This window comes from Apteryx rowi, unplaced genomic scaffold, assembly GCF_003343035.1.
Source record: "Apteryx rowi isolate R43461 unplaced genomic scaffold, aptRow1 scaffold_261, whole genome shotgun sequence".
NCBI lineage: Eukaryota > Metazoa > Chordata > Aves > Apterygiformes > Apterygidae > Apteryx > Apteryx rowi.
In genome coordinates this window covers 555,559-582,532 of record NW_020448986.1, presented here as the reverse complement: position 1 = coordinate 582,532, position 26,974 = coordinate 555,559, and the positions used below count along the sequence as shown (strand labels likewise).

The window sequence follows — 26,974 nt, the reverse complement described above, 5'->3', positions numbered from 1 at the left end:
GATTACCTGTCAAGCTACTTCCCATGTTCTCAAGTGGAGCACAGATCTTTCCAGGGACCAGTCACTCACACATCTGGGACATGAGGCATGGCAGGGAAGGGTTGGAAATTTATATTCCTTGGGGTACAATCAGCAGTATTACGATTGGCAACCAAATACAACAGTTTCTGAAATTAAAGAAGCCATTTGCTATGTGCTTTCTCGTACTTAAAGATATCTATAATAATCAAAAAAAAAAAGTAGAAGATTAGCATCTACACTATTAACACCCTTGCTGCACACTCAACTGTTAAACTGCACTACATTACTACCAGCTGAAATGTAAAGTACTTCCAGATTCACACACTTATTTTATGCATCTGGGCAAAACTAGCTCAAAAATTGCCGACTGCCATATTTATAGCATGAGAACAGAGAAGGAAGATTATCTGTCCTGTTCCTTGCTTTTGTTGCTCAGTGAGACTTATCAGAAGATAGAGTCAATCTATTGCATTTGACTCCTCCTGTAAGGTGTTAAAACACACACACACACACACAGCATATCTCACAGACACAGCAATGCAGAAAAAACCTTAAGTTTGCAAAACCAAACATCAGTAAACAGCACCCAAATGAGCAAACCCTGCCATGGTCTCCAAAGCAGTAGTGCTTCTAAAGGAAAAAAGCGCAACATAAGTGATTAAAATCAGATACAGGGAACCTAATCAGTATCTTGGCAAGTGATCGAATTAGGTTAAGTTTATATAAACATACTCAAACAGATTTACACTCACAGCAGCTGTAAAAACAAATTTTAGTTAACTTGGTATAAAAAGATTTGAAGTAGTTATGTAGATTTATAGAAGGATTAAACTAAGAACTTTTTCAAGTTAAGAATATTTATCATTCTTTATTTGTTTTTTCAGCATCTCCATGAAGCCTTCAGAAGTAGCAGGAGGGTGGATGGGACATAGGTTAAAAATAAAAATGTTACTAGTACCCAATACAGTCCACCTTCCAGTCTGGAAGAGACATTTTCTGTCCAGCTTTAGATGCAACTACTTTAATAATATATACGTGACATCATATTATTAGTAAAACTGAAAAATACTAAACAACAATATTCCTTAGGTCCTAGGTTAATATACATCTTACAAGAAAAAAGATCAACACTGAAAACTAGACGACGGACTGAACTGATTAGAACTGATTAGACCATTTAAGCATATATCAAATATCAAAATTTATCTGTAGATGTTTTCCCAGATCATACGAAGAGCTGCAAAAATGCAATGCAATTTGGAGTCAAATAAATTTATCTGCTAGCAGCCTCACATCTTTCAACACAACTCCTCCACAGATCTTTTTGGCCCTCTAAATGCTCTCAGGGTAGAACTGAAGCCATTTTTTAACTCCAAAATGCCCGAGAACCAAGAGAGCAATAATCACAGAGGGAGCAAGGGGCACTATACAAATATCTAGGATGAGAGGCAGTGAGATCCCTGAACTGCTACTGCAACTGTCCTAGAGAAACAGAGAATCAAAATGGGGAGTCTCTTAGCCCTTGAGAAGCAAACGTCATGATACTCTTAAAGAATATGAGCTACCAATGCCACTGGGCACGAACAAGCCTTCAAACACAGAGGCTGAAGAAGAAGGAGGACTCCAAAGCAGAATTTTTCAAAACACATTACTGTGGTTGGTTAAAGATGTCAAAAAAAAAAAGAGTAGAATGTTTTTAGAGAACTAATTTTAAGCACAAACCGAAAGACAACATTATTTCAAACACTGATTAGCTGCCTTGAGCCTTTCTCAAATTCACACAGGCTTAAGCTACAAAACACACAAGACTGATAAATGTTTTCAAGAACTCCATTTTCATACTGACAGTAAATCATGTAGTTAAGAATTTCTGTGGAGAGAATTTGTCAGCCAGATACTTCAGGCAGCATATTTCACGGAGGAAAAAAAATTTGTATTACAAAGTTAAACTGAATATCACAAGACAGGAGAATGTCAAATTCACAATTATTTGTTCAGCCTGCAGATGCTGATATATGATACAGCTGAGCAATCTATGAGCTCACTGCTACAGATGGGTACAGGCCAACTCCCCACTCTCCTCTTCTCTGCCGCCGCTCCTGGTGCACAGTTCAACCCCATCCCCTGTACTGACTGACACTCACGGTAAGCTGCACGGTAAGTTGACTATATTTAATGGCTCAGCAGAAAACTATTCACTTTCTTGCTGCTAGTTTAGTGAACAGAATTGGTTCACTGCATTGTCAGACAGTAACTAGAGCATGGAAAACAGCGATAGCATGCAATGAGAAGAGGGATAGCAGAATCACCCCTTTTCAATGGCAGTAAACTACTACATCTGCTTACCTAAGCTGTCCACTTTAATCTGTCCATCCTGAGCACTGAGTAAGGCAGGAAGAGGCAGTAAGGGGGAAAGCCCCCCCAAAAACACACACACACACACCACTACCATAACACATACACAAGATAGGACCAAGTTCCTAGCAAACCTAAATTTAAGGTTTCCTAACCCAAAAGCTTGAACTTTTTAAATTAATAAATATATAATTTCTCAGTTTGCTTTTTTTAAAAGTACATTTAAGTGCATTTAACTGTAATATCATGGATCAGACTAGAAATTCTTCCTTCTGTCCTTTATTACAGTTCCACCTACATGCTCACAGTATAGTGCCCGTTCCTAATAGTGCTTTGACGTCAGCATATGCCCAACTTCAGAATATTTGTGTCCAGTTATTTTAGCATACAGACAAAGTTTTCCTGAAGAATACAAACAAGAAATGGAAAACTGATTTCTAAGAGTAATATATCTCAGCAGAACTTGAATAGAATTTCACAGAACAAAGGAGGGACTTTTCTAGCCTAAGGCTTCTGCTCTGCTGAATTTCAAAGATCGGCTCCAAAGCAGGTGTTTAAGGCTGCTCAGAAATTGCAAAGACTTCAATAACAGAAGGAATTAGTTTCCTGAAATACTGGGATTGCTATCAGCAATGCCCAGTGAAGTTCTTACATCTTATTCTGCTTTTGCATTAGCTGTAGAAAGAAGAACGGAGAAATTCTCAGTCACTCCTCTGCTGCATATATCACAACACTTTAGACACAGCAAGATGTGCTGCTTCTTCCAAAACCAATAATGCTTCTTCGACTCCTGGTGAATGGACACTGAAAAAGCACAGCTGCACTCAGCATCTATCTCCATAGGACAGTAATCAAACTGCTTCACAGCAGACAATACAGAATTTAGTAAAAACATTAGGAAGTAATCCAAAAGGCTAAATAAAGATTCAAACACTGTAATGCTGAGATATCCAAACTAACTTTGCTTAAGGCAAGATTTGGCAGTAGCAGTGCAGTGCCTGATGTAAGCTAACTTATTTCACCTCTGGAATAGTTACTACCGAGGTGTTTCAGGTAGTCTACAACCAGCAATTACAATAAACTTGTGTACATACATATATTTAATCTAATTTCAACCAAGAAAAAAAAAATCATAAAGCCTTAGACATTTTGTAGGGCAGGGCATCTTCTGTCTCCATGTGCTCTGAGACGCATTTAGAGCACAGCTACTGAAGCACAGTTAAACAAAACAAAAAAATTATTTCTCCACTGCATGATTCAGAAACATGAGACATAAGTAAGGATTTTCACTCGCATTAAAACAGTGTTTTAATTTAAGTGAGTCAGAAGACTCCTTCAGGACTCCAAGAATATGCAACAACAGGGGCGGGGGGGGGGGGAATACTCAGCGCCCACAGATTTTTACAGAACCTTTCCCTTGATCTGGTGTCGAAAAGCACACTGAGCTCACACTTCACTGGGGTGAAAAAGGACTAAAGAACAGCAAAATTGTTATTTTGCTCCTGCTCCTACTTGGATAGGAATATCTGCACAAGGATGGAGTTATAAAACTTGCACTGTATTTACAAAAAAAAGAAGTGAGAAGAATGGAAATTTGTATTCATCCAATTCATGCATACATTTACTCAACAATAAAAGGTCTCCCTCTAAACAATTTTTAACCACCTTCTATGCTAGCGAGGCCAAATGTGCACCACAAATACAGCACAATTAAAAACTGTGCAACTCATGCATCTTTTGCCATTATACACATCTACATGGTAGAGAGATCCTTCAGGGAAACACAGTAAATTGTTTTTTTGCAGTGCCACAATACCCCTGTCACACACAGCACAGGACTTGTACCTAGGATTGATAATTTAAAACTTTCAGAATTTTATGTAAATAATCCAATGCTTTAGCATTATTAGATGATACATATTTAATTTAAAAAGATGATAGACATCCTGAATTTGTTAACTACAGACTGAGTCCTTTCAAATTTGCCTTTTTTGTAATAAGTCACACTACTCAAAAATTACCTAAAGTTTATCTTATGCTGTTTTGTCAATAAGATAATTTGGCTTGAATTTCGGCATACACAGAGGCCACAAAACTCATTTCATTCGATTGTTTCAACTGCAGCAGTGTTTCTCAACTTCAAGGTCATGGCCCCCAAAGTTCTTAGGGGGAATTGTAAAGTTAGCATTAATAAAAATGTCAAATTCTTTTTTCAGTTTTCTAGCTGACTGCTGACAGCAATAAGGAACAACAATTTATACCTGCAGCCAGTAATCACAGTCAGTTTTCACTTCCCAGCTTTGGGAGAACTCAAGTTACCAAAAACTGAAAGAGCTGTGCTACACTTGGCAGGGGAGAGAGGAGAGGAAGCAGTGCAGAGGAAAACATCAACACAAACATGCAGGAGCCTAAACAAGGACCATGTTTTCTAGGTTTTTCCAAGGACTGAAACACAGCACCTTATTCCTTGTTCTATGGCACATGAAAGGCCACAGCAATACCCACCAGCTGCCAGTACACTGCTTGTTCTGCAATGAGAGATCAGTCTGGCTATTCCCATCATCGCTGTAAAACATTCTCCAGGGCTTCAGTTTGATCCTACCTCCTACTGCAGCACTAGAGGTTCTGCCTACTACTCTCCAGTAAAGGGATAGGTAAGAAGTAACCTCCAATTAATGATCTTCAGTTATTTCCCATCGTCCCATGCGACCAGACACAAGCATTTTCTAGCATTCTCATCACAACTCAGAAACTAAAGCTACTCATGTTTTTGAATTTCATTACGACTCAGCTCTGCTAGAGTTCTTCTGGCAGAGTCTTTAAAGACTGCACAGAAATCCCACTTCAAACCACAGAGAGATGAAGTCTTCCCCTGCATCTTCCAGTGAGTTTAGAGTTCATAGCCACAAGTAATTAAAATACAGCTTAAATCAGGTGCATCCAAGACCCCCCATTGACCAACAATTAAAATATGCAGTCTTAGAGAGTACACATGCTCTTCGATGCATTGCCACATACCGTGGCACTAGCAGGAAAGAAAAAAAAAACAGCATGAGAAAACATGAGAAACCTAAGTTTGCATTGGCCAGATGGTTACATAATTTAAAAAAAATAAGAGTTTTATACTTTGACTTTTAATTGTTTGAGTTCATGAAAAACATATTCCAAAACAGTTCAAAAGGAATCTGTCAGAACAGCTGATTTCCTAAAGCAGTCAAAATAAGAACACAGAATTGTGAACAGAAACAAAATACAAATAGTCTCATTCTCCTTAGCTCCACAGTGACTACAGAGCAAGACAAACTGCCAACAGATTGAAAAGCTAATAGACTGCATGCTGAAAACAAACATAACTTTGGGGTGTCTCAATACACGGACAAAGAAACAAAGCAAATGGCAGGAATACAACTGAGAAATGACAGCTATCCTATTCTATTTAGAGACTTGAAAGCTCTAATATTAAATGTCAAAAAAGTCAAGCCTAAAATGCATAAAAAATAGTTCTATTTTATGTTGCCTCAGCCTTCTCTGAATTGAAGAGTCACAGCCATGTTGAGAACAACTATTCAAAAATTTCAGAAAATGCACAGGTATCTTCTGGTTCAATAGCATAATACACATGCATGCAAACACAGGATGCAAGAAAAGTCACCACATGGACAGAAATTGCGTCCTACTATGTTTAGCTTATTTAAGTAACTGGTTCTTACCCAGAGCCACATGTAAGCACAGGAAGATCCTAGCATGCTATCCATTAAGTGCACTTATCAGGAAAGCCTTAGTGTGATGTTGTAAGAAGAGCAGAGATTTATAAAGTGATAAATAAACATAAGAAACACTAAAATATTTTCAGTTAATTCTTCTGTGACAAACAGACTGAAAAGACAAAGTCTGCAAACAGTTTCTGGAGGAAAGTCATTTGAGTTACTGCACAGAAAAAAAAAGATACTGGCCAGCAACATACTCCTCCTTCCATACTTTTAAATCTCTACTCTCCAAATAAATCTATAACCAAAATAAAAATGTAATTCCAGAATTCCAAAACAGAATTCCTATCTAGACTGAAAGCAAGGATGGAAACTTGGGGAGCGGGGGAAGGTATAAGCAGAATAGTTCTGTTAGGAAAAGTTCTGAGAATATAAGAACAAGAATTTAATGAAAATCGTGATACAGTTAACTACAACTGACAGTTTCATGCAATTCAAAGCGTTTCTGGATTTTAAAATACACAGTAGGGGTGCAAAGGTGCTGATTCAGTCTTATTCAATAAGACTTTCCCCGTAAGTAGCAAAAAAAAAAAAAAAAAAAAAAAAAAAAAAAGCAGCTTCCCAAACACACTGCTCTACCAGTATTTTTCACTCTGCCATGGAAAAACTACGGTGGTGCACCTTTAAAGATAGTACAGCAACTCACACAGACCCAGGCCTCTTCTTTGAGCTTACCAACAACTTTACAGTATTTTAGTTAATCTGTGACATGGAAGTTAAACTGAAACCCAAACTCACTTCACATAAACAACACAATCACAGAGGGAAAGGAAAACATTTTTTGTGTACTCAGCCACTTGGACTCATCTAGCAATTTACCTGTCAAAGACATTTGCTGACAGTGCCCAGGGGGAGAAACACCGTTCTCAGAGGAAGAGCTCCTATAAATGTCACAGCATTGCAATGCTCTCTGAAGTCTTATCTTTGAATTCACTGTATTTGAAATAAAGTCATTAAAAACCTGCAATTATTCCTACAGTCTTCATCTTACAAAGATGCATGCGCCACCCACAGGCCATCATTTGAACCCACAGTCTTTAGACCACTAGTTCAGACCTTTTCCAACCAGCAAATCATATGAAAGCTTGTTTACTCTTCTTATTTTGCAGAAACTAGTATAAAAAAAAAAAAAAGAATGTAAAAGTTTATCAGACTTCTTTGTTTCAAGCTCCAGACCCCCACCTCCAGCAAGACCAACTTTATGCTAGTCCAGCACTGCCACCCCTTCAGCTAACATCTGCCCCACATTCAGTCCCAAAGCAGCATCTGCCGACAGTCTCTTGCAAAGACTGACAGAGACGAGCAGTGGTGGTTCCATTCAAGTTCTCTCTCACTATCCCATCAACTAAAGGGTATTTCATACAAGTCCTTCAACATTTTCCCTAAAGAAACACAAAGACAAAACATATTGAATGGTGGGGGGAACATGCATTATGACTCAAAGAGGCAGGTCTCATTTTAAGTATACTGTAAAGTTGGTATCTTCCACGCAAAACCCATCTATTAAAAAACAAACAAACAAAAACAAACAAACAAACAAACCACCACACTCCCCCGGAGTTTCATAAGAAGGGATAATTAAATAAATGTCCTTTTTTCCAAAAGAAAAAAAGCTTCAGAAAATAATCTGTACTTAAAGATGTTCATACCAGTGAGATAAAGACATTCACTCTCCCCTCTTCCCTGCGTTTTGGCATTCCATAAATCAAGGCATTCAACCTTGCAGAAACACATGCTGAGAATGTTTCTCCTACTGCATTTTTAGAAATTGCTGTGCTCTGATATAAACAATCATAAAATTAGAACTGACACTTAAAGAAAACCATACAAGTGATACTGAAAGCAAATATGCCTGTTAATCCTTTTTCTTCTCCCTTCAGGACCTCCACTAACCCACAGCCATGTCACACTGGTAAGAAGTTTTTCCTGCATAAAACTTCCTATTTTTAAAAGGGTAACTTTTTAATCATACATATTTAAATCATTTGCATATATCCCAAGTTCTTAACAACATGCTTATACAAGGAAGCTTTTTCAAAGAACAAAGCTCTCCACTCTGATCTTTCATGTGGAAGGAAGGCGTAATTATATGGCCCTATTCCTCAGCAAAAACATCTGCAGGTGCAACAAGATGACAAAACTTTTAGTTCTAGATGATGAGAATAACCGCTAGCCTCTGTGAAACAGCAACAGTTTCTTTTAGCAGCCCAAAGATCTGAGGGGAGAAGGAAAAAACAACCCCCCACACCTTTTCAGAGTTGCTCTTCTTCAGTACAGGTAAGTTCTACCATTTCTTTCAACAGAATAGCAACACAAATGTAGGCAGGTGAACAGCTTACCTCCTCTTAAGCTTCCTGACAGAATTACTCTTCCAGCATTCAATTCAAAGCACAGAAATCAGGCTTATGTGACAACTCTATCTCAAGACTTCAGGGCCTCATTATGGACCTCTTCCTATACAGCTAGCCCACCCTTGTCTTAAGACGTCTAGTTTAACTGTTTTGAAGTTGAGCAGACATCACTCCTTCAATGAAAAGGAAGTCACAATCCGAAGAACCCCCTTCCTACCCCCAAATATATATTTCTGACATGAAAGAGAAGGAAAGGAAAAAAGTGCATTCAGCAGATAGTCATGGTAACATTTAAAAAAAAAAAAAAAAGGATCTAATCCCAAGAGGGAGAAAACTAGCAGTCCTTAAAGACCAAAACACATACACAAAAGAAAGTAGACTAGTTCCAAACCTTTGCTCCTAAGGCCACAAAGTGAATTTTAAGCTCCAAAAATAAGAGGGCTTAGAACTTAATTTTTGTTTCACAGGAAGAAGATATTCTTAGACAAAGTTTGAGAAGGTTACAGTGGCACTGACCACAGATGCACAAACACGCACATCCAGTCAGCTTTTGGAGGCCCACAGAAGACATCTGAAGCTGCCGCTCTGAAGAGGATACAAACTCAAAGGAGGAGACCTATGACCTGGATGAAGGGACAGAGTGCACCCTCAGCAAGTTTGCCGACAATACCAAACTGGGAGGAGTGGCCGATACACCAGAGGGCTGTGCTGCCATTCAGAGAGACCTGGACAGGCTGGAGAGGTGGGCGGAGAGGAACCTCATGAAGTTCAACAAAGGGAAGTGCAGGGTCCTGCACCTGGGGAGGAATAACCCCAGTCACCAGTACAGGTTGGGGGCTGACCTGCTGGAAAGCAGCTCTGCGGAGAAAGACCTGGGAGTGCTGGTGGACACCAAGTTAAGCATGAGGCAGCAACGTGCCCTTGTGGCCAAGAAGGCCAATGGTATCCTGGGCTGCATCAGGAAGAGTGTTGCCAGCAGGTCGAGGGAGGTGATCCTCCCCCTCTACTCAGCCCTGGTGAGGCCACATCTGGAGTACTGTGTCCAGTTCTGGGCTCCCCAGTGCAAGAGGGATGTGGCACTACTGGAGCAAGTCCAGCGAAGGGCTACAAAGATGATTAGGGGACTGGAACATCTCTCCTATGAGGAAAGGCTGAGAGAGCTGGGCCTGTTTAGCCTGGAGAAGAGAAGGCTGAGAGGAGATCTTATCAATGTGTACAAGTATCTGAAGGGAGGGTGTCAAGAGGATGGGGCCAGACTCTTTTCAGTGGTGCGCAGCAACAGGACGCAGGGCAACGGGCACAAACCGAAACACAGACAGTTCCATCTGAACATGAGAAAAAACTTCACTGTGAGGGTGGCAGAGCACTGGCACAGGTTGCCCAGAGAGGTTGTGGAGTCTCCTTCTCTGGAGATATTCAAGAGCCACCTGGACGTGATCCTGTGCAACGTGCTCTAGGTGACTCTGCTTCAGCAGGGGTGTTGGACTAGATCTCCAGAGGTCCCTTCCAACCTCAACCATTCTGTGTCTGTGTGTCTGTGTGTGTCTGTGTGTCTGAGATCTGCATCTCTGTTCTCTTAATGACTGTTCTCCTTGCACAGTTCCTTCTTTCCCCGAAACAGGAGTCAATTTTGAAAGGATATGGACAAAACCAAGCACAGCCTCTACAAAACACTTCTCTCCAAAATCTTAAACGAGATTCGAAATGGGATACTTGACTAATGACATAAGAGACCTGTGAAACAAGGACAAGGCATGTTTGCATCTCATCCACTTGTGGTGGTGGTCAATGTGTGGATAACCTACTCTGTTACTCAGTCAGCTCAAAACAGCAGAGGTGTCACAATCTAATAGGACTGTCATGTGTACACTTATGATATTTGCTTTCAGCAATAAAACACTATCTTAGCTCCAGTACGCTGGGTTAGTTATCACTCTAATAGATTTGTGTAACAAGAGCTGCTGTCTTTTCAGCTTCCACCTCATCTGCTGAATGGCAATAGAAATAGTACATACAAGAAAAGGTATAGAAACAAGGCCTGAAGAATCCCACAGTTAAGGCAGGTAAATGTTGTTTAGTGTCTCAGACACCAAGTTCCTTTCATGCTAAGCAAAGTCGCATCTGTTCTTTCTACTGGAAGTCACTAAACTTATGCACCTTCAGGGTCTAAGTTCATACCTTGAGATCCGATTAACACAAGTTTTAACTGTCATAGCCGTGAATAGCTACTTGGAGCTACACTGAGATTAAAGGATGTAATAATCAGTGTTCTGTGCCTGTGAACTTACATGAAGGTTTGAAGATAATGCGTTCTTTGGGAGGTTTCATTCCTCTGTTTGTAAACAAAGCTCTACAGCAGACAGCCTAACATAAAAGTCTATCAGTAATTTACTCCTAAATTCAAGAGCAGAGTCTGAAAAACATAGTTAAATGATACATGCCTGCTATTTAAATTTGCAAAATCCTCAAACTGATGAAGCATGGACTAGAAAAGTGGACAGTGAGGTGGAACAAAAACCGGCTGAACTGCTGGGCTCGGAGGGCTGTCCAGCTGGAGGCCAGTCACTACTGAGGCCAGTACTGTTCAGCATCTTCATGAATGAACTGGACGATGGGGCAGAGTGCACTCTCAGCAAGTTTGCAGATGATACAAAACTGGGAGGAGCGGCCAATACACCAGCTGGTTGTGCTTGCATTGAGAGGGACCTCGACAGGCTGGAGAAACGGACCAACAGGAAACTCATGAAGTTAATACAGGGAAGTGTCAAGACCTGCACCTGGCGGGGGAATAACCCCAGACACCAATACAGCCTGGGGACCAACTGGCTGGAAAGCACCTTGGCAGAAAAGGCCCTGGGAGGTGGACAACCAGTTGAACACAGAATCACAGAATGGTTGAGGTTGGAAGGGACCTCTGGAGATCATCTAGTCCAACCCCCCTGCTCAAGCAGCATCAGCTAGAGTACATTGCACAGGATCGCATCCAGGTGGCTTTTGAATATCTCCAGAGAAGGAGACTCCACAACCTCTCTGGGCAACCTGTGCCAGTGCTCTGCCACCCTCACAGTGAAGTTTTTTCTCATGTTCAGATGGAACTGTCTGTGTTTCGGTTTGTGCCCGTTGCCCTGCGTCCTGTTGCTGCGCACCACTGAAAAGAGTCTGGCCCCATCCTCTTGACACCCTCCCTTCAGATACTTGTACACATTGATAAGATCTCCTCTCAGCCTTCTCTTCTCCAGGCTAAACAGGCCCAGCTCTCTCAGCCTTTCCTCATAGGAGAGATGTTCCAGTCCCCTAATCATCTTTGTAGCCCTTCGCTGGACTTGCTCCAGTAGTGCCACATCCCTCTTGCACTGGGGAGCCCAGAACTGGACACAGTACTCCAGATGTGGCCTCACCAGGGCTGAGTAGAGGGGGAGGATCACCTCCCTCGACCTGCTGGCAACACTCTTCCTGATGCACCCCAGGATACCATTGGCCTTCTTGGCCACAAGGGCACGTTGCTGCCTCATGCTTAACTTGGTGTCCACCAGCACTCCCAGGTCCTTCTCCGCAGAGCTGCTTTCCAGCAGGTCAATCCCCAACCTGTACTGGTGACTGGGGTTGTTCCTCCCCAGGTGCAGGACCCTGCACTTGCCTTTGTTGAACTTCATGAGGTTCCTCTCCGCCCACCTCTCCAGCTTGTCCAGGTCTCTCTGAATGGCAGCACAGCCCTCTGGTGTATCGGCCACTCCTCCCAGTTTGGTATTGTCGGCAAACTTGCTGAGGGTGCACTCTGTCCCTTCATCCAGGTCATTGATGAAGAAGTTGAACAAGACTGGACCCAGTACTGACCCCTGGGGGACACCGCTAGCTACAGGCCTCCAACTAGACTCTGCTCCGCTGATCACAACCCTCTGAGCGCTGCCATTCAGCCAGTTCTCAATCCACCTCACTGTCCACTCATCTAACCCACACTTCCTGAGCTTGTCCTCCTTCTTGCCCTTTTTGAAGACTGGGGTGACACTGGCTTTCTTCCAGTCCTCAGGCACCTCTCCTGTTCTCCATGACCTTTCAAAGATGATGGAGAGTGGCCTAGCAATAACATCCGCCAGCTCCCTCATCGCTCGTGGGTGCATCCCATCAGGGCCCATGGATTTGTGGGTGTACACAAGCCAGCAATGTGCCCTTGTGGTAAAGCAGGCCAACAGTCTGCTCAGCTGCATCAGGAAGAGCACTGCCAGCAGGTCAAGGGAGGTGATCCTTGCCCTCTACTCAGCCCTGGTGAGGCCACACCTGGAGTGCTGGGTCCGATCCTGGGCTCCCCAGGACAGGAGAGATGTGGGCCTACTAGGGCGAGTCTGGCAAAGGGCCATGAAGATGACTAAGGGATTAGAGCATCTCTCCATCATATGAGGAGAGGCTGAGAGGGCTGGAATTGTTCAGCCTAGAGGAAAGAAGGCTCGGGGCATCTTATCAATGGGTGTAAATATCTGATGGGAGTGCAGGGAAGAGAATTAGACTCTTCTCAGTGGTATCCAGCACCAGGACAAGAGGTAATGGGCACAAACGGAAACACAAGAAGTTCCATTTAAACATAAGGACAGAAGTCTCTTTACTGTCAGGGTGGTTGAGCACTGGAAGAGGTTGCTCAGAGAGGTTGTGGAGTCCCCATCCTTGGAGATATTCAAAACTCAACTAGCCATGGTCCTGAGCAGCCTGCTCTAGGTGAATCTGCCTTGAGCAGGGGGGTTGGACTAGATGATCTCAAGAGATCTTCCAATCTCGACTATTTTGCAATTCTAAGATTCAGTGTATTTACAAACTGAAAGGACGTGATTATAATTACATTCCATTCCAGTAAATGAAGTTGGAGAAATCAAGACTAAAGACCAAAATGAAGACTGCCTGTTGTGCAAGTTTAATTTTTTTAAGATTTGACAGAGATCCCAAATTAGAACCCCTGAGTTCTGTACTTTTCTGCATTTAATGTTAGATATAAAACATGACCTGGATTCATTTCTTCCTCTCTACAATACAGGAAACTGCAATTTTCTCCTGCAGTAACTGCGCAGAGAAGATACAGATACCATAACACCATTCCTTAAAGCACTAGTCTTTACTGTTCTGCACATACACAGTGTTGTAGTATATGTATTTTTTTCTCTGCAGTAACTAACACAGTTAACAAAAAAGTAGATTTTTACAGTTAAATTTTAATTTGTAACCTTTATACAAACTACTCAGAATTCTATGGAAAATGCAATTTAAATTAAATGAGAAACATACTATAAAAATTTAGCATCCAACCCAAGTATGAAATTTTTGAAGTACTACAATGAAAAACCACTGTGTGGTTTGAACCTACCTTTCTGCAATAATTTGACCTCTCCATTTTCTTTCTTGATTTCATTCATTATTTTGTGCTTCTTCTTCTCTTTTTGCTTCTTATCCCTTTCTTTAATTTTGTCTTTGATTTGAGCTGAAATGCAAATATATTACAATTAAGTGGGAACAGAAAACTTTAACTGTAATTGTCCCATGCATGTTTCATATTACTCTTAAGCAAGCCCTATCAAGGGGATAAAAGGAATTATGAGGAAATCCCAGAATTTATAGTGTGAAAAGCTAATATTTATCTGTTGCATAATCCAGCACAAACTTATTGAACCCAGACAAGTTTTGTTTCTATTATGCTAGAACTGCATGCAACAACTCAACACTTCAACTGTATACAGTTAACAGAACAATGTTTGCTTACTCAGTGATACTACTCTCTACTTTTATTTTCCATCTGTAAGCAGCTCTCATTTCTTGAAATTCAAATTAAATGCATTAGATAAGAAATGAGGGAAAAAGAAACATGTAACAGTCAGGGTTTGTATTTTCTTGGATGCGTGTAGACACTAAAAGCTTTACATAGCTATCTTCACATATTCTAAATTTGAATGTGCTCGTTATTACTGCCAAGTAGTTTGAAATGAACACTTCAACTGAATTTGTCACCCACAAGATCACTTATATTAATGCACTAGTCTAACCTGCAAACTTAACAGCAATAAGATTTAATTAGAGTCAAATACGGAATAGAAAGGGAAGCACATTTAGTATTTGTTGAAAAATCTGTATTTGCACAGCAGATAAACACACTGGCATCTCCCTTGCTTACCCACAATCTACATCAGTTTACCTGAACATTCTCATTCATTTATTTTTTGACAAGTCACTCCAATTTTTACCATGATCATTCAAAAGCACAGCCTTTAGGCATGGTTTTCTATATGAAAATACTAGACTCACAGGAATTCATCGTTTCAAGGACTAACCTTTTCAAGACAAGATTAGTTTTGAGTCCGTGCATTTTAGCTTGGTTAAAACCAACTTCTTCAGATTCCCTGCAACCAGCACTTCATGTATTGTTTGTTGGTCTGAAACCACCTCCCTGCTCTAAGAGTTTATTGGGCTTTTTAACCTCCGCAAGGAGAGATGAAATCTGATTTTCAGCTTTTACATAATGTTACATTTCAGAATGCTCTCCCAGTAACACAACTGATAGAAAATCCTGATGTTTAACTCATGGTACTTTCATTATAACCCCAGAAGGAAGTAAGGAGAAATCTAACTACCCTTCCTCAAGCATTCACCTAAAATAGAAGCAGCGGACATCTTCACTACTAATAGATCAGAAATATTCATCAAAACCAAAGGGACCCCTTCACATCTAGAAGGCTATATATGGCATCCCATAGCTATTAACGTGCTTCATAAATAATTTGGTTAAGTAAGAGATGTAGGGGGCTAACAGTAAACCACATAAATGAATATTATAACAGTGCTTCCACAGCATCCATATCTGTCCTTCTGGGAGTTTTATAATAGGGCTACACAAGTTGAGCCCTAGCAATTGTTTGGGCAAAGAAGATATTTTGGGAAGAAGCTGGAAGAGCCTAAAAAAGAAAAAAACAAAAGAAATAGTAACTGAGATATGACTGTTGTATGACTGCACAAAGATTATTAGGAATAAACTCGCCATGATTAAAACTGTCTGGAAATCTTTGCTTCAAGCAACTGACACAGTCATGTTCAGGAACAGCCTAACAGTTCAAGAGAAGGGACGAGGAAGCACATGTGTCTGTATAGCAGATTGGACAATCCACATGAATTTTTCTAAGCCCCAAACTCTTACTACAGACAGAAATCTTGCTCTCCATCCTGCTCCCCTCCCCCCCCCCCAAAAAAAAACCCACTAATTTTGTAAATCCCCTGCAACTTAAAAGCATGAAACAGGAAATAAATTATACAACAAGAGTTTAACATTCTGAAAGCAGAGAATCACTGACCAAGTAGGCAGTAACAGGAGGCTTGATTTATAATTGACAATGAATGTTCAGTCCAACCAAGATTATAATAATCATGGGAAGCCTTAGATTTTACCTCTGTATTTGCATATTGTTAAGAGGCACACTTGACTTCTGCTATTAGTTAGGATTCAAAGAAAGACTGAAGAGCACACACAAATGCTGAGCCTTGTTGAGAGAGGATGAGAGAAAAATTGAAAGAAGCCCTTTATTATAGTCTCATGAATGGTATCACAGACCAATGAATCTTGCAAATTTGTCAGAGCAACACAAGGAAAACGAAAAAGAGCTGAAACCTTATAAAGAGCCTCTGGTTTATTTTCACATCTAGAAAGCAATTAGGAGAGATAATGGTGAGAAGTTCCAGACAAAAGAAACAATGGAAATGTCCTATGACCTGCTCTGGGAATATCTGCAAGCAAATCAAAACTACCTGAAAGTGACTGTAAATGTAATGTAAAGGCAGCTGAGGAAGGCTTAAAAAAAAAATTAAGTTTAACTACTGCCCTTCTAGAGATCACAGTACTACAATCAGACCAAAGTACAGCCTGAGGCAAGTCAAGAACAGTTAAGAATCCCAACTGAAATGTACGAATTTTCAGGTTTCTTTCCCCACAGCAAATAGATATAAGCAATAGATGATAGAATTCTCAAAAAAAAAAAAATTATATTGATGTTAAAAAAGTCTATGCTGAGATGAGACTCAAAGTCACTGTATGACTTCACACCACACTTGGTCTTATTTCTCAGTTCTAATGTGTTCAGTTTAGAAGTAAAAATATATATTTTCTAGTCTGACCAGCAGAACTCAAGCAGATCTCTCCTACAGATTATTTCCTCAGTGGCAGATTTTCAGTTTTATAACTTTCAATGGGATGCAGAGGTAAAACTGAACCAAATTTTAGTAAGATCAAGTTTACCACAAAATCTACTTCAACTTAGCTATGCTGGCTCTGCAAAGTCAGTAAGTTTAAGAGTTCCAGCAGTCATTAAAGTCAATAAATACAATGAAAACACACATACGGCACAGAGAGATTTGCAAGGAAAGGCAAGTGCAGTTCTCCAAATACAGTTTCCATGTATTTGTATGTACCTCCATATATTTTACATCTGCTGCCACCATATGTTCCTACCATATGAAGCTGATACAGTTTAACTCAGGCTAGAGCTCTTTGGGACTCTTCAAATGCCACTAAACAATACCTTTTATAGCTTCTTCTCTAATATAAAGCATCAATGTCCTCCAGCCATATATCATTTCAGTCCAAATCTCACTTCCTCAAAAGAAACAAGAAAATTCTTCATATTAACAAAAATCCTGTTTTAAAATGAATGCATCCAATATTGAACAATTTGCAATCTCCTATCTACACTTCATAAATAAAAATTGGTTGTATAATCTATGAGGTCAGCAAGGGAAAATAAGACAAACCCTGTACTGTTTAACAAGTTAAGAAGTTGAACATTCTTGTACAGCATTTTTGAGATGTACCAATAACAGCTACTACTGATACCAAACCTTAGGTCCCTGTTTCATTTGTAGGACAAATACATCTCAAGGTAGTAAAAAGGTAGAGATGTTTATATTAATCTTTCCCTGTTCACAGCCTATTCTGCAATTAGCTCTCACCAAGGCTACTTCTCGGAAACAGGGAAGAAAAAAAGAAAAGGAAAGAAGAGCAGCACACACTTGAGTTGCAGTATATAACAGGATGAAATGAGTCCCCAAGGCAGTTTAATAGAGTAACACAAACGGTCATAGTGATCTAGGACAGGAGAACATCAAGTAGGAACAACTATCACCTCTGTACCTGACACCATTACAATTACCACTGGAATAGTTTGTGTCCACAATGAAGAACAACTGAGTATTTAGAAAATCAATATATAAATTATTAAACATTTGTAAGTTTCATATACTAATAAGGAAAAAATTTTAGCTCAAAGTGATGTGAAGAAGTAATATGACTCAAATATGGAATACAAATTTTATTAAAGAAGTCCTCATTCTAAAAATATAGATAGATGGATGGATGTACCAGTGATTGGCAGTTTAAGTCTGACATCCATAGTCCATAAATCATCAGATTACACTTACTTTTTACAAAGGCAGAAGCTAGTCATTAGAACAACAAATAGCTGCGGTCCATTACTGGAACTTTTTCCACAAGCTTTTTTTTTTTTTTTTGCTTTGCTGTTTTGTTTGTTTAGTAGGAAGATACTCTCATATCTAGGTTAATTCAAAGAAGTAATAAGTACAGCCTATGTTATGCAGGAAATCACATAAAGGATTAAGACAACCCTCTCAGAAGTTATCTAAGTTGCAAGTTATTTTTAAATGAAGCCACCTGAATTTATTTACATTTTAATAACTATTTCCCATTTTAATTTATATTAAAAAAAATCCAGCAATATAAACTTCAGTTTTATTTAAGCAGAATTATTTGCTATCTCTATCCCTTGCCAGAACAATCTTGTTTAAAAAAAATAAAAAATAAAATAAGTCAGATATTGGATATGAAGATATGGTTTTGTCCAATACTTCACTTGATTTTTCTTTTAAATTAAAGGATCCTGCTCTATCTCCTTTGAAATGGGATAAAGCATCAAATTTTAAGTGTTAGCATTCCAACGCCTTGGGGGAAAAGAGTCAATCATGCTGCTATGAATCACATCAAGTAACAGTATATTAAAAAAACAAAAACAAAACACACACACACACACACACCCCTTAATATCCATATATGATACAACATAAAATGCAGTGAAAGAAGCCTCTCTGGGAAAAATACCACTAGTTGTTCTACCAGACAAACTTAAACTAACAGTTTGTTTTTTCAGCACCTCAGTTGTACCAACATCCTTCATCTTAAAATAACCCATGAACCTAATCAATACACTAGTTCTCAACTTGGCCACAGTAGAACTGAATGAAGGCTATCTTGTTTCTGCTCACTATATTGTATTGAGACAGCTGATAGCTATTTCTCATTAGCCTGATGCTTACTACTGCTGCAGTAATGTTCTCATGACACTGAACACCCAAAGAAGTCAGTGGCCCACAAACCATTATCTCACTCTTCATTTGATCACTTTCAGGGACTGGCTCTAAAGAGCAGAGGAGATATTCAGATCTCTTGTCACATTAAGCCACATTTGTCAGTGTTTCCTAGCATTTAGGGTAAGCTTATTCCTAAAAGAGACAACTGCTACTTGACCTGCTGTTTATTATGAGTAAAATATAGTAACAGATTATTACATACAAATATTCTGTTTTATTATTATAGGATATTAACTCTTACAGACTTCTCATATCTCTGCTCATTTTACTATGTGCTTTTCCGGTGGGTACATAGATTTCCTGTTCTGAAATGTGTACGATCTAAGTAAACCCAAAGCCACAAGCCTGAAGAAATTTGTATCCCATGGAAAGAGGGAAGAACTCTACACCTTTTCACAACGTAATTTCTCCTATCAAAATGCATTTTTTTCTCTGTCAAAAGAATATAAAGCAAAATTTACTGCTCAGGAAATAACTGGTCATGGACTGAACAGATATTCCCTTCCAGGGTTAAAAATGGAGAAATTCCAAGCTCAGTAGGATACAGTTACGGAAGGTCCAGTAAGAGTTGGGCTTGTTCCTTAGTTTTCAATCTCTAGTGCCTGAAGAAAAAAGTCTCTACTGGGTTATTTTTAACTCCACTAAATAAATCAATGCCATGTGGAAACATTTTGAAATAGAGTTCTGTAGAAATAAATATCTTTCTTTGGAGGAGATGCACACCACACTTAAAGGAATTAAGAGATTTCTAGATTTTCCATTCATATTCATACAGGAGGGTCACTATTAAAACCAAAAAATATAGGATCTGTGTCATGTAGTAACAGTACACCCATGACTGAAATGCAGCGACAGCAGCATATCTAAAGAAAAGCTACATACAGACAGGAAAAATTCCATTACGAAGTCTTCCACCTCACCTCCCTGAATGGCATCTAAGGAATGTTTTCAGTCTACAGTGAATCCATGAGATAGTCTGAATTAATTCAGACTGATTTGCATACTTCCTCCTCCAGCCAGGAAGTTTCTGCTTTTTCCGGATGTTGGAGTAAGCACATAAATAAGAGAAATGGAACGTGTACTGTATTTATAAGGTAAAAAGCCATTTACACCTAAAAGCTACAGAAACACCTAAAGGCTACAGAAACAGTTTCTGTTTCCTAACCAGGCACCTTGCCATAACCAACGATTTCATAAAACAGTCAATTAAATAACACAAACTTATAGATCACCCCATCCCTGTTTCAGAAGTTTAACCAGAATGTCTTCACCTCTAATAAAAGCCTTCTACAGAGAAGCAACTAAATCAAGCACTTGTAGAGCAAGGAAAGTGAGAGATGTTCTGTACAGGATTATGTGCAATGTGGTAGCTGTCACACCAGGAAAACTGCACCTTTAAGCCTATGTAGGAGTTTGAGCAAGTCTGTTTTAGCACTGAAAGAAACAAGTTTTTAGAACCTTGTTGGATGCCAAAAGCTGCAGCTGCTTTGCATCAGTTTTCCAGATGGTAACCCACATTAGTAGTCAGTCATAGATTATGCTCAAAGTATTCTGCCTCTCTCTCTCCTCCCTTTGATTTAAGGGCTGTCACTGCACATCAGGCAAAATATTTACAAACTACTGTTAATGGACACCATCAATATGGTCAACACCAACAGTATTATAACTGAAAGGAAGGAAGGAGGAGAGTACAAAAACAGTCAGCATTTCTTCTGTTGGTTCTCTCCTTCCTTTAATACAAATACCCATAAAAATAAAACCTCAAGAAGCCATGTTTATCTGATTATGCAGACACACGAAGATATGCCTAATAGCACTATGTTAAGGATTTTGATACCTGCACTTGCATTATGTCAAAGGGTGTACACAGGAGAGCAGGCTTTCTGGTTTAATGAACATGAAAAAACCCATGCAGTATTTTTGAGACAAAAAGCATGACCATTTTCTCATTCCAACAGCCAGAAATACTTGGCTGACATCCTTTTCAGTAATTAAGGCATGTCTTGGATTTTAAACCTTAAAAAAAAAAAAAAAAAAATCCCCTTAGCAAGTGAGAACATTCCCCCAGTCGCCCTTCAGTGAAGGGGAAGGAAGGAAGACCTCCTTTAAGGAAAACATACTGCAAAGATTACATTTCTTAGGAAAGTCTTCTACACACAGAACTGAATGGGCAAGTTGTAGTCCAAGCACAGGGGAGTTGCATCAGAAACCAGAAGTGGAGAACACGACATTGCAGCTGCAGACAAGGCCTCTACAAGAAGTTTCAGATCTAATGTTTTAATCTACCAATTTTGTTTCAATTAAGAGAAATTGTTTGTTATTTTACAACAAGAATAAGTTTCTGCTGCATAAGTTACACACAGAGCTAGATTCCAGGGTACCAGAGGAACTTTGTTCTCTCATTTACAAAATAAATTATTTTGTTTGGTCTAGCAAAGTTTCATGATAATTTTATAAAAAGGGGATGGTGTCCCACAGAAGAAAAACTCCCTCAATATTCACCTCAGCATTTGATGCTTTTGTCAGTGTTAGCTTCAGCTCTCAAAATTGAACTGCATGTATGTCCTGAACATCCAAGAAGTTCCTCTTCACCATGTACACCACACTCAAAACCCTAAATGCTTTCTGAGCACTGCTGATTACCGTGAGACATCTAAATAGAAACGTATTAAGGAATTCAGAAGAGTGAGACCAGGAGCCCTCACAAGCACGAAAATGACTGCTGAATTTAAGGAGTTTGAAAGAGTTCTTATTTCATGCTCTGGAACCAGAGAAAGGTTAATTTCTATTACACTAAAAGGAGAAGAAAAAGTGAGTCAAGGAACACAGTACAAGCGCAGCAAAGGAAAGAGAAGTAAACTGAAGAGAGAAATGTTTAGCAGAAGAAAAATGAAATTAGCTATTAGCTGCATGGTTCCAGTCCTAAAGAATAGGAAGAGAAAAATATCCAAGACTTTCTCCAACCTAGTTTGGTAAGTCAAACTATAAAATGATTTCCCACTAGATGCAAAATGAACTTAGGAACAAGCCTGAAAAGTGCCATTTTTTAAAAACAAAATCTTAAAATCAGAAGTTTTATGAATATCAAAGCAACAAAGTAGTCAGAAGAATCACTGGTGAACATTCACCTAAAACCCAATCTATCCTTCAGAAACAGCACGAGAAAAAAAAACACACTAAGAGAGAAGCAAAAGCAAGAGCTACAGCACTTCACTCAGCTTTGCTTTCTTGCTCATATGGGAACCCCATCAGCAAGTTAAAAGGATTAGTTTCATTTTGTAATTGCTTGGACACTAAGGAAATCTTATCAGCAAAGGGATTATTACAAAACAGGAGAGCAAGAGGGAAATTGTATACAAAATTCTGCAAAATGGCAAGGAAAACAGAAAAGATAGTGATGCATTTGGCTCACACCCTGTGTCTGTGTAACAAAACAAAAAACCTAAAACTTTTGGACAGCCATAAGCTGATCAGGCAGGGAGTGGCTGATCAGAGCTTTGCACAGTTAAGAAAACAATTTCAGTTTTGAACCACTAGAGCAGAGTAGCAGTTAAACCAACTGAATTGGTATAGTCATAAACTGGAATGGCAATCATCTATGTCAGATTTGCACTATGTTTAGAAAGAAAAATAATTACACAACTTTTAATTCCATTATTAAAACACGTTTGCCATGTAAAATTTAAGCTTATTTTAAACATTTTAAACCTCACGGCTGCAGGATAAACCATGCCTAAGGCAAAACAATCTTCAGGTTCTTTGCATATTTGGTCCAGGCCTCCACCTGGACTCCCTATGGTATCTCAGGAGGGTTCATTCTACTCTGTTCATTTAACTGAAGCACAAGCTGCAAAGCCTGATTATGACTTTGTAAGTTAAAGGTCCTTCCAATGAAGGAGAAGACCGGAAAAAAATAAGTGAAAACTTGCTTAAAGCTATTTAATATTTCTGTATTTCTTTTCTTGAACATCCACCTCTGCTATAACCAAGCTTAAAGTCTTCATATCATAGGAAAGGAAGGTGTCTCAAAACTATGCTCTCTTGCTAATAATCACCACTGCAAGCAAAGGACAAATACTAGCTCTTCGGGGTTTTTTTTTTTTTTTNTTTTTTTTTTAATTCCTCCCAATTCAGAGGCCTGGGCTCCCTTGTCAGCAGTAAGTTCTACTTGGAATTCCATTCTATCCGTTGCACCCCTGTGTACTGTCTCTGCACTTTTGCTGCTAGTAAGAGGATGGAGATCTTCAGAGCCTCATAAATATTGAGGCTCCCCCATTCCATCTGCTGATTTTTCCATATTTTGCTTCTTTTAGAGATTTCTGCACCTCTACTCCCATGATTTACACAATATTCTTTCTGGCAGGTGCAACAATGATACGTGTACCAGTTCTGAATGTTAAGAGGGAGAAAAAAAATAAAAATAATAATCAGTGCTGTCAACTCCATGCTGCTGCTGCTCATCTTCCACAGCAACAAAAGCAATGGGGTTGTCTAACTGCAGACCCCAGGAAAAGGACACTGCACTTCCCTGCATTAGGTTGATTTTTAAGAAAGTATCATCTATTAGCTGCACACTTCACAGCTTCTATGAACTCATCTTGTTACATATACAGGTGGCACCCTGTATTCCTCCATTTCCCATATAAAATCTGTGTGCAAGCTTTTTTTTTTTAATTATACCAAATCCTTTAAATTCACCTTGATGTCATATCTGTAGGCTGCGTAAATTTTTCACTCTCCTTCTATTATACCCTTCCTTTAATCTTCCTTGCATTTTCTATAGCATCTACCCATATATCTTCTGCCCCATACCAAGATCAGAATCGTCTCCCTCTTACACAGTTCTTGCATGCCGTTTTTTCCCCTCTTTCACATCAGAATCTCAAATTCATTAATTCCACATCACCATGCACCTGGACTCCCTATGATATCTTCTTTGAGTCTATGTCATTGTCCCAAGGCACAAGTTCTCCCTGTTCCACCCCTCCCCGCCCTAAAACATCATTCTTCATTTTCCTTTATACTCAGGATTCTGCATGCCCTCCCTCTCTCACCAGTCATTCTTTTTACTCCCCTGCATTATAACTGCATGCCTCCATTCCTCTCTGGAAAATAAATTATTCACAGGATTAACAGCACAAACCTGTTCTTTAATCTACAGTCAAATACAGAATATAGAATAAGAAGGCTGGCTGTTCTCAGAGCAGGGGACTTTATGCATCCCTCACTTTCTTTCAGCATCCTCTGAAAAAAATATATTCAATAAACTATATATCCATAAAGCTTTTCGATTACACACAAAACTAGGCCATCAAGTTACAGCTATAGGAGCTACTTCTTTTAAACAGAAGTCTAGAGACACTGATGCTATAAAGGGATCACATGTCTTGGAAAATTTTACTGGTTGCCTGTACTTACGTTTTAAGAAATAAGTTAAAGGTAAAAATATCTCTTCTGAGAAAACAGCAACTAAGAGGTCAAGTACTTGTCCCTGTCAGTATACGAGCTTTATTTGAGCAAATATCCTTCCCATAAGTAACAGTGTTGAGTCTCCACTAGAAGGCCAAACACTACTTCCAGGAGGGTTCAATTAACAGTTATTCAGTTGACATTATCACTGTCATCATTTCTTTTATCAACTTAAAAAACACATTCGATCCTTTTATTGTAATCTTGTTCTCCAAGATTTATTAACAAAGTTGTGTAACACTGGTAGGACGCTATGACAATCAAAGTGCATATGGTTATTATTTTCGTAATTTTTCAAGAAAGATACTGGGGGAGTTTCTTAGCAGCTATCCTTGAAAACAAAAAGGCTTCACCAACATCAAACATACATATTGAAAATTATTTCTGAAGACTTCTTCTAAGCCATCTTTTGGATAGCAACAAGAAAGAGACCATACCTCAAATTAAATATCTGAAAGCACAGAAATACTGTATCTAAGCCCACTTGCACACCAGCACTTTTTTAGCAATCAAGACCCCAACTGCAGAAGATGCCATGCTGAACCATGAGAATGCAAGTGATTCAAAAAACTATTCAAAGGTTTAATGAACCTGAATACCTTTTACTGAATCAGTCTAAGATACTAGTGGTAACAATGTGATAAGACAGCTAGAGTCAACAACAGACGAAAAAAAGACATATTGATATTAGCAATTGTTCTCCACAAGCTTAGCTCATTCTGCAAGTACAGGTATGGACCAGAGCAACATAAGCCTATATAAAGGTTATTATTTATCTTTTCTTTGAAAGAAAAGATTTGTTTAAAATAGGTAGTGGAGTGAATGTTTCAAGCTCTTTGCACTTGCATGAAAATACACTTGGTTTAGGATCACTGGAAACTGGGAAAGCATTTCCAGGAAATAATAAGATAATGCAAGAATATATCTGTTTACTACTTCCTAGGCATTTACCATTTACTATCAAACACCACCAGCAACAATCTAGCCTAATATCTTGTCTTACCTGGTACAGCCATTTTTGCCCAGCCCAATTAATAAAGTAATCCAGTACTACACCCCTTCCTCCTTCTGAAGGCCTCAAGTATTTTTTGTAAGATTTTAGCCTAATGAACTCCAAGAAACTGAAGAAGGAACCAAATGAGATGGTGAATGACTAGGTATCTAAATTTTAGTGCATGGTCTCTAATATTCTGTGACACTGCCTGCAAAAATTCATAAGCCAGTAAATGAAATTGTTAGGGGGGGGTTGCAGTTTTAATTTGTTTTTGTAACACGTGGTCTCCTCCTTTTTTCCCCACAGCAATGGCAGAAATACAATTTTGTTCGCAGATCTCTATTAAATTACTAGACACCCTTATTTCCCTAATAGGTAAGAAAACCTAAGGCCTCTGGCAGCTTCTAGCTGACGCCATAGCTAATTCCACACCCCCTTTTTTGACAGGGTTGACGGCAGACTAAGCTGCCGCTGCCTTCTCTACAAACTTACACGGCGTCAACTGTCTCCTGCCAAGGTCTAACATGCAATCACAGACCCCATCATCCCAAGCCCTCCAACTAGACAGCGCAGGGTGGGGGGAAAGGCAAGGCAAGGTGCCCATAAAGCAACACCAGCCGCAGCCAGCGTGTTTACGCGGGGCGGGGGGAAGACAGCCATTCTCATGAGCCGACCCGAGCATCACAACCATTTCCTGCTCCCCTCGCGGCAGCCAACGCAGACCCAGACACCTTCGCGCACGGCCCCCTGCCCTGGCCGGCTGCACCCGCGGGGTGCCTTCGCCTTCCCCACGCCCGCGGCCCCTCCGCGGCGCGGCGCAGCGCAGCGCGGCCCGCGGCGGCCCGGCCCCGCGCTCACCTCTCTGCGCCAGCAGCTTCACCTCGCCGTTCTCCTCGCGGCCGGCCGCGCTCAGGCCCCCGCCGCCATCGCCGCCCGCTGCCACCGCGGGCGCCGCTCCGTGCTTCCTCCTCTCCTTGTCCCGCTTCTCCTTGGGCCTCTTGGGCTTGGCGCTCCCGCCGCCAGCGCCGGCCGCGCCGCCGCCGCCTCCCGCCTCGAGGGCCAGGGCCAGGCGGTGCCTGTGGTGGCGGTGCTGGTGCTGCTGGTAGGAAGAGGAGGGGGAGGCGGACGGCGGCAGCAACACGGCGGGCGACAGCAGCTTCCGGGGCAGCGGAGGGGGGAAGGCGAAGCCCCCCGCGCTCCCCGAGGAGCCGGAAGGCAGCGCGGGGAAGCCCCACGCCGTGGGGTTGCTGTAGCTGGGCACCACGGCCGGGAGCGGCGGCGGCTGCTTGCCGCTCCCGCCGTTGCCGCCACCACCGCCCCCTTCACCGTTGACGCGCTTAGTGCCCTTCAGGCTCCTCTCGTCGGCTCCCTTCATTTTCTTAGCGGCTGGCTGGGAACCACGCGAAGCCTTCGCGTCCGGAGCCGGCCTGGCGCCGAACGGCTCCTGCTCCGGCGACGCCGCGCCACGAACCGGACTCGGCGACTCCGCCATTTTGGGCTCCTGCTTCTATTTACTCTCAGCTCGGCTCAACCGACAGAACCGGGAGGGGTGGAGGGGCACCACCGCCTCGCCCAATGGGCTGCGGGGGCGCCGGAGAGACAGCGTGCTCGGCCAATCG

The 26,974-nt window shown here is 40.6% G+C and overlaps 1 protein-coding gene across 7 annotated transcripts in view; it reads right to left on the bottom strand.

Moving 5' to 3' along the window:
- Window positions 1-26,892, bottom strand: part of RSBN1L (round spermatid basic protein 1 like) — a 61,929-nt gene extending 35,037 nt beyond the window's left edge. For 3 of the 7 annotated variants that reach the window (XR_003253825.1, XM_026067700.1, XM_026067705.1), the window contains exons 1-3: window positions 26,214-26,892; window positions 13,842-13,955; window positions 6,963-7,076 (exon numbers count right to left, since the gene is read on the bottom strand). Coding sequence is in view for 6 of the 7 variants with exons in the window: in XM_026067700.1 (XP_025923485.1) it covers window positions 6,963-7,076; window positions 13,842-13,955; window positions 26,214-26,847 (862 nt within the window). In the remaining variant the exon portion in view is untranslated. The remainder of the gene's footprint in view (window positions 1-6,962; window positions 7,077-13,841; window positions 13,956-26,213) is intronic. The other 4 variants (XM_026067701.1, XM_026067702.1, XM_026067703.1 and 1 more) reach the window with 4 other exon arrangements.
- Between the last annotated feature and the right edge of the window lie 82 nt (window positions 26,893-26,974).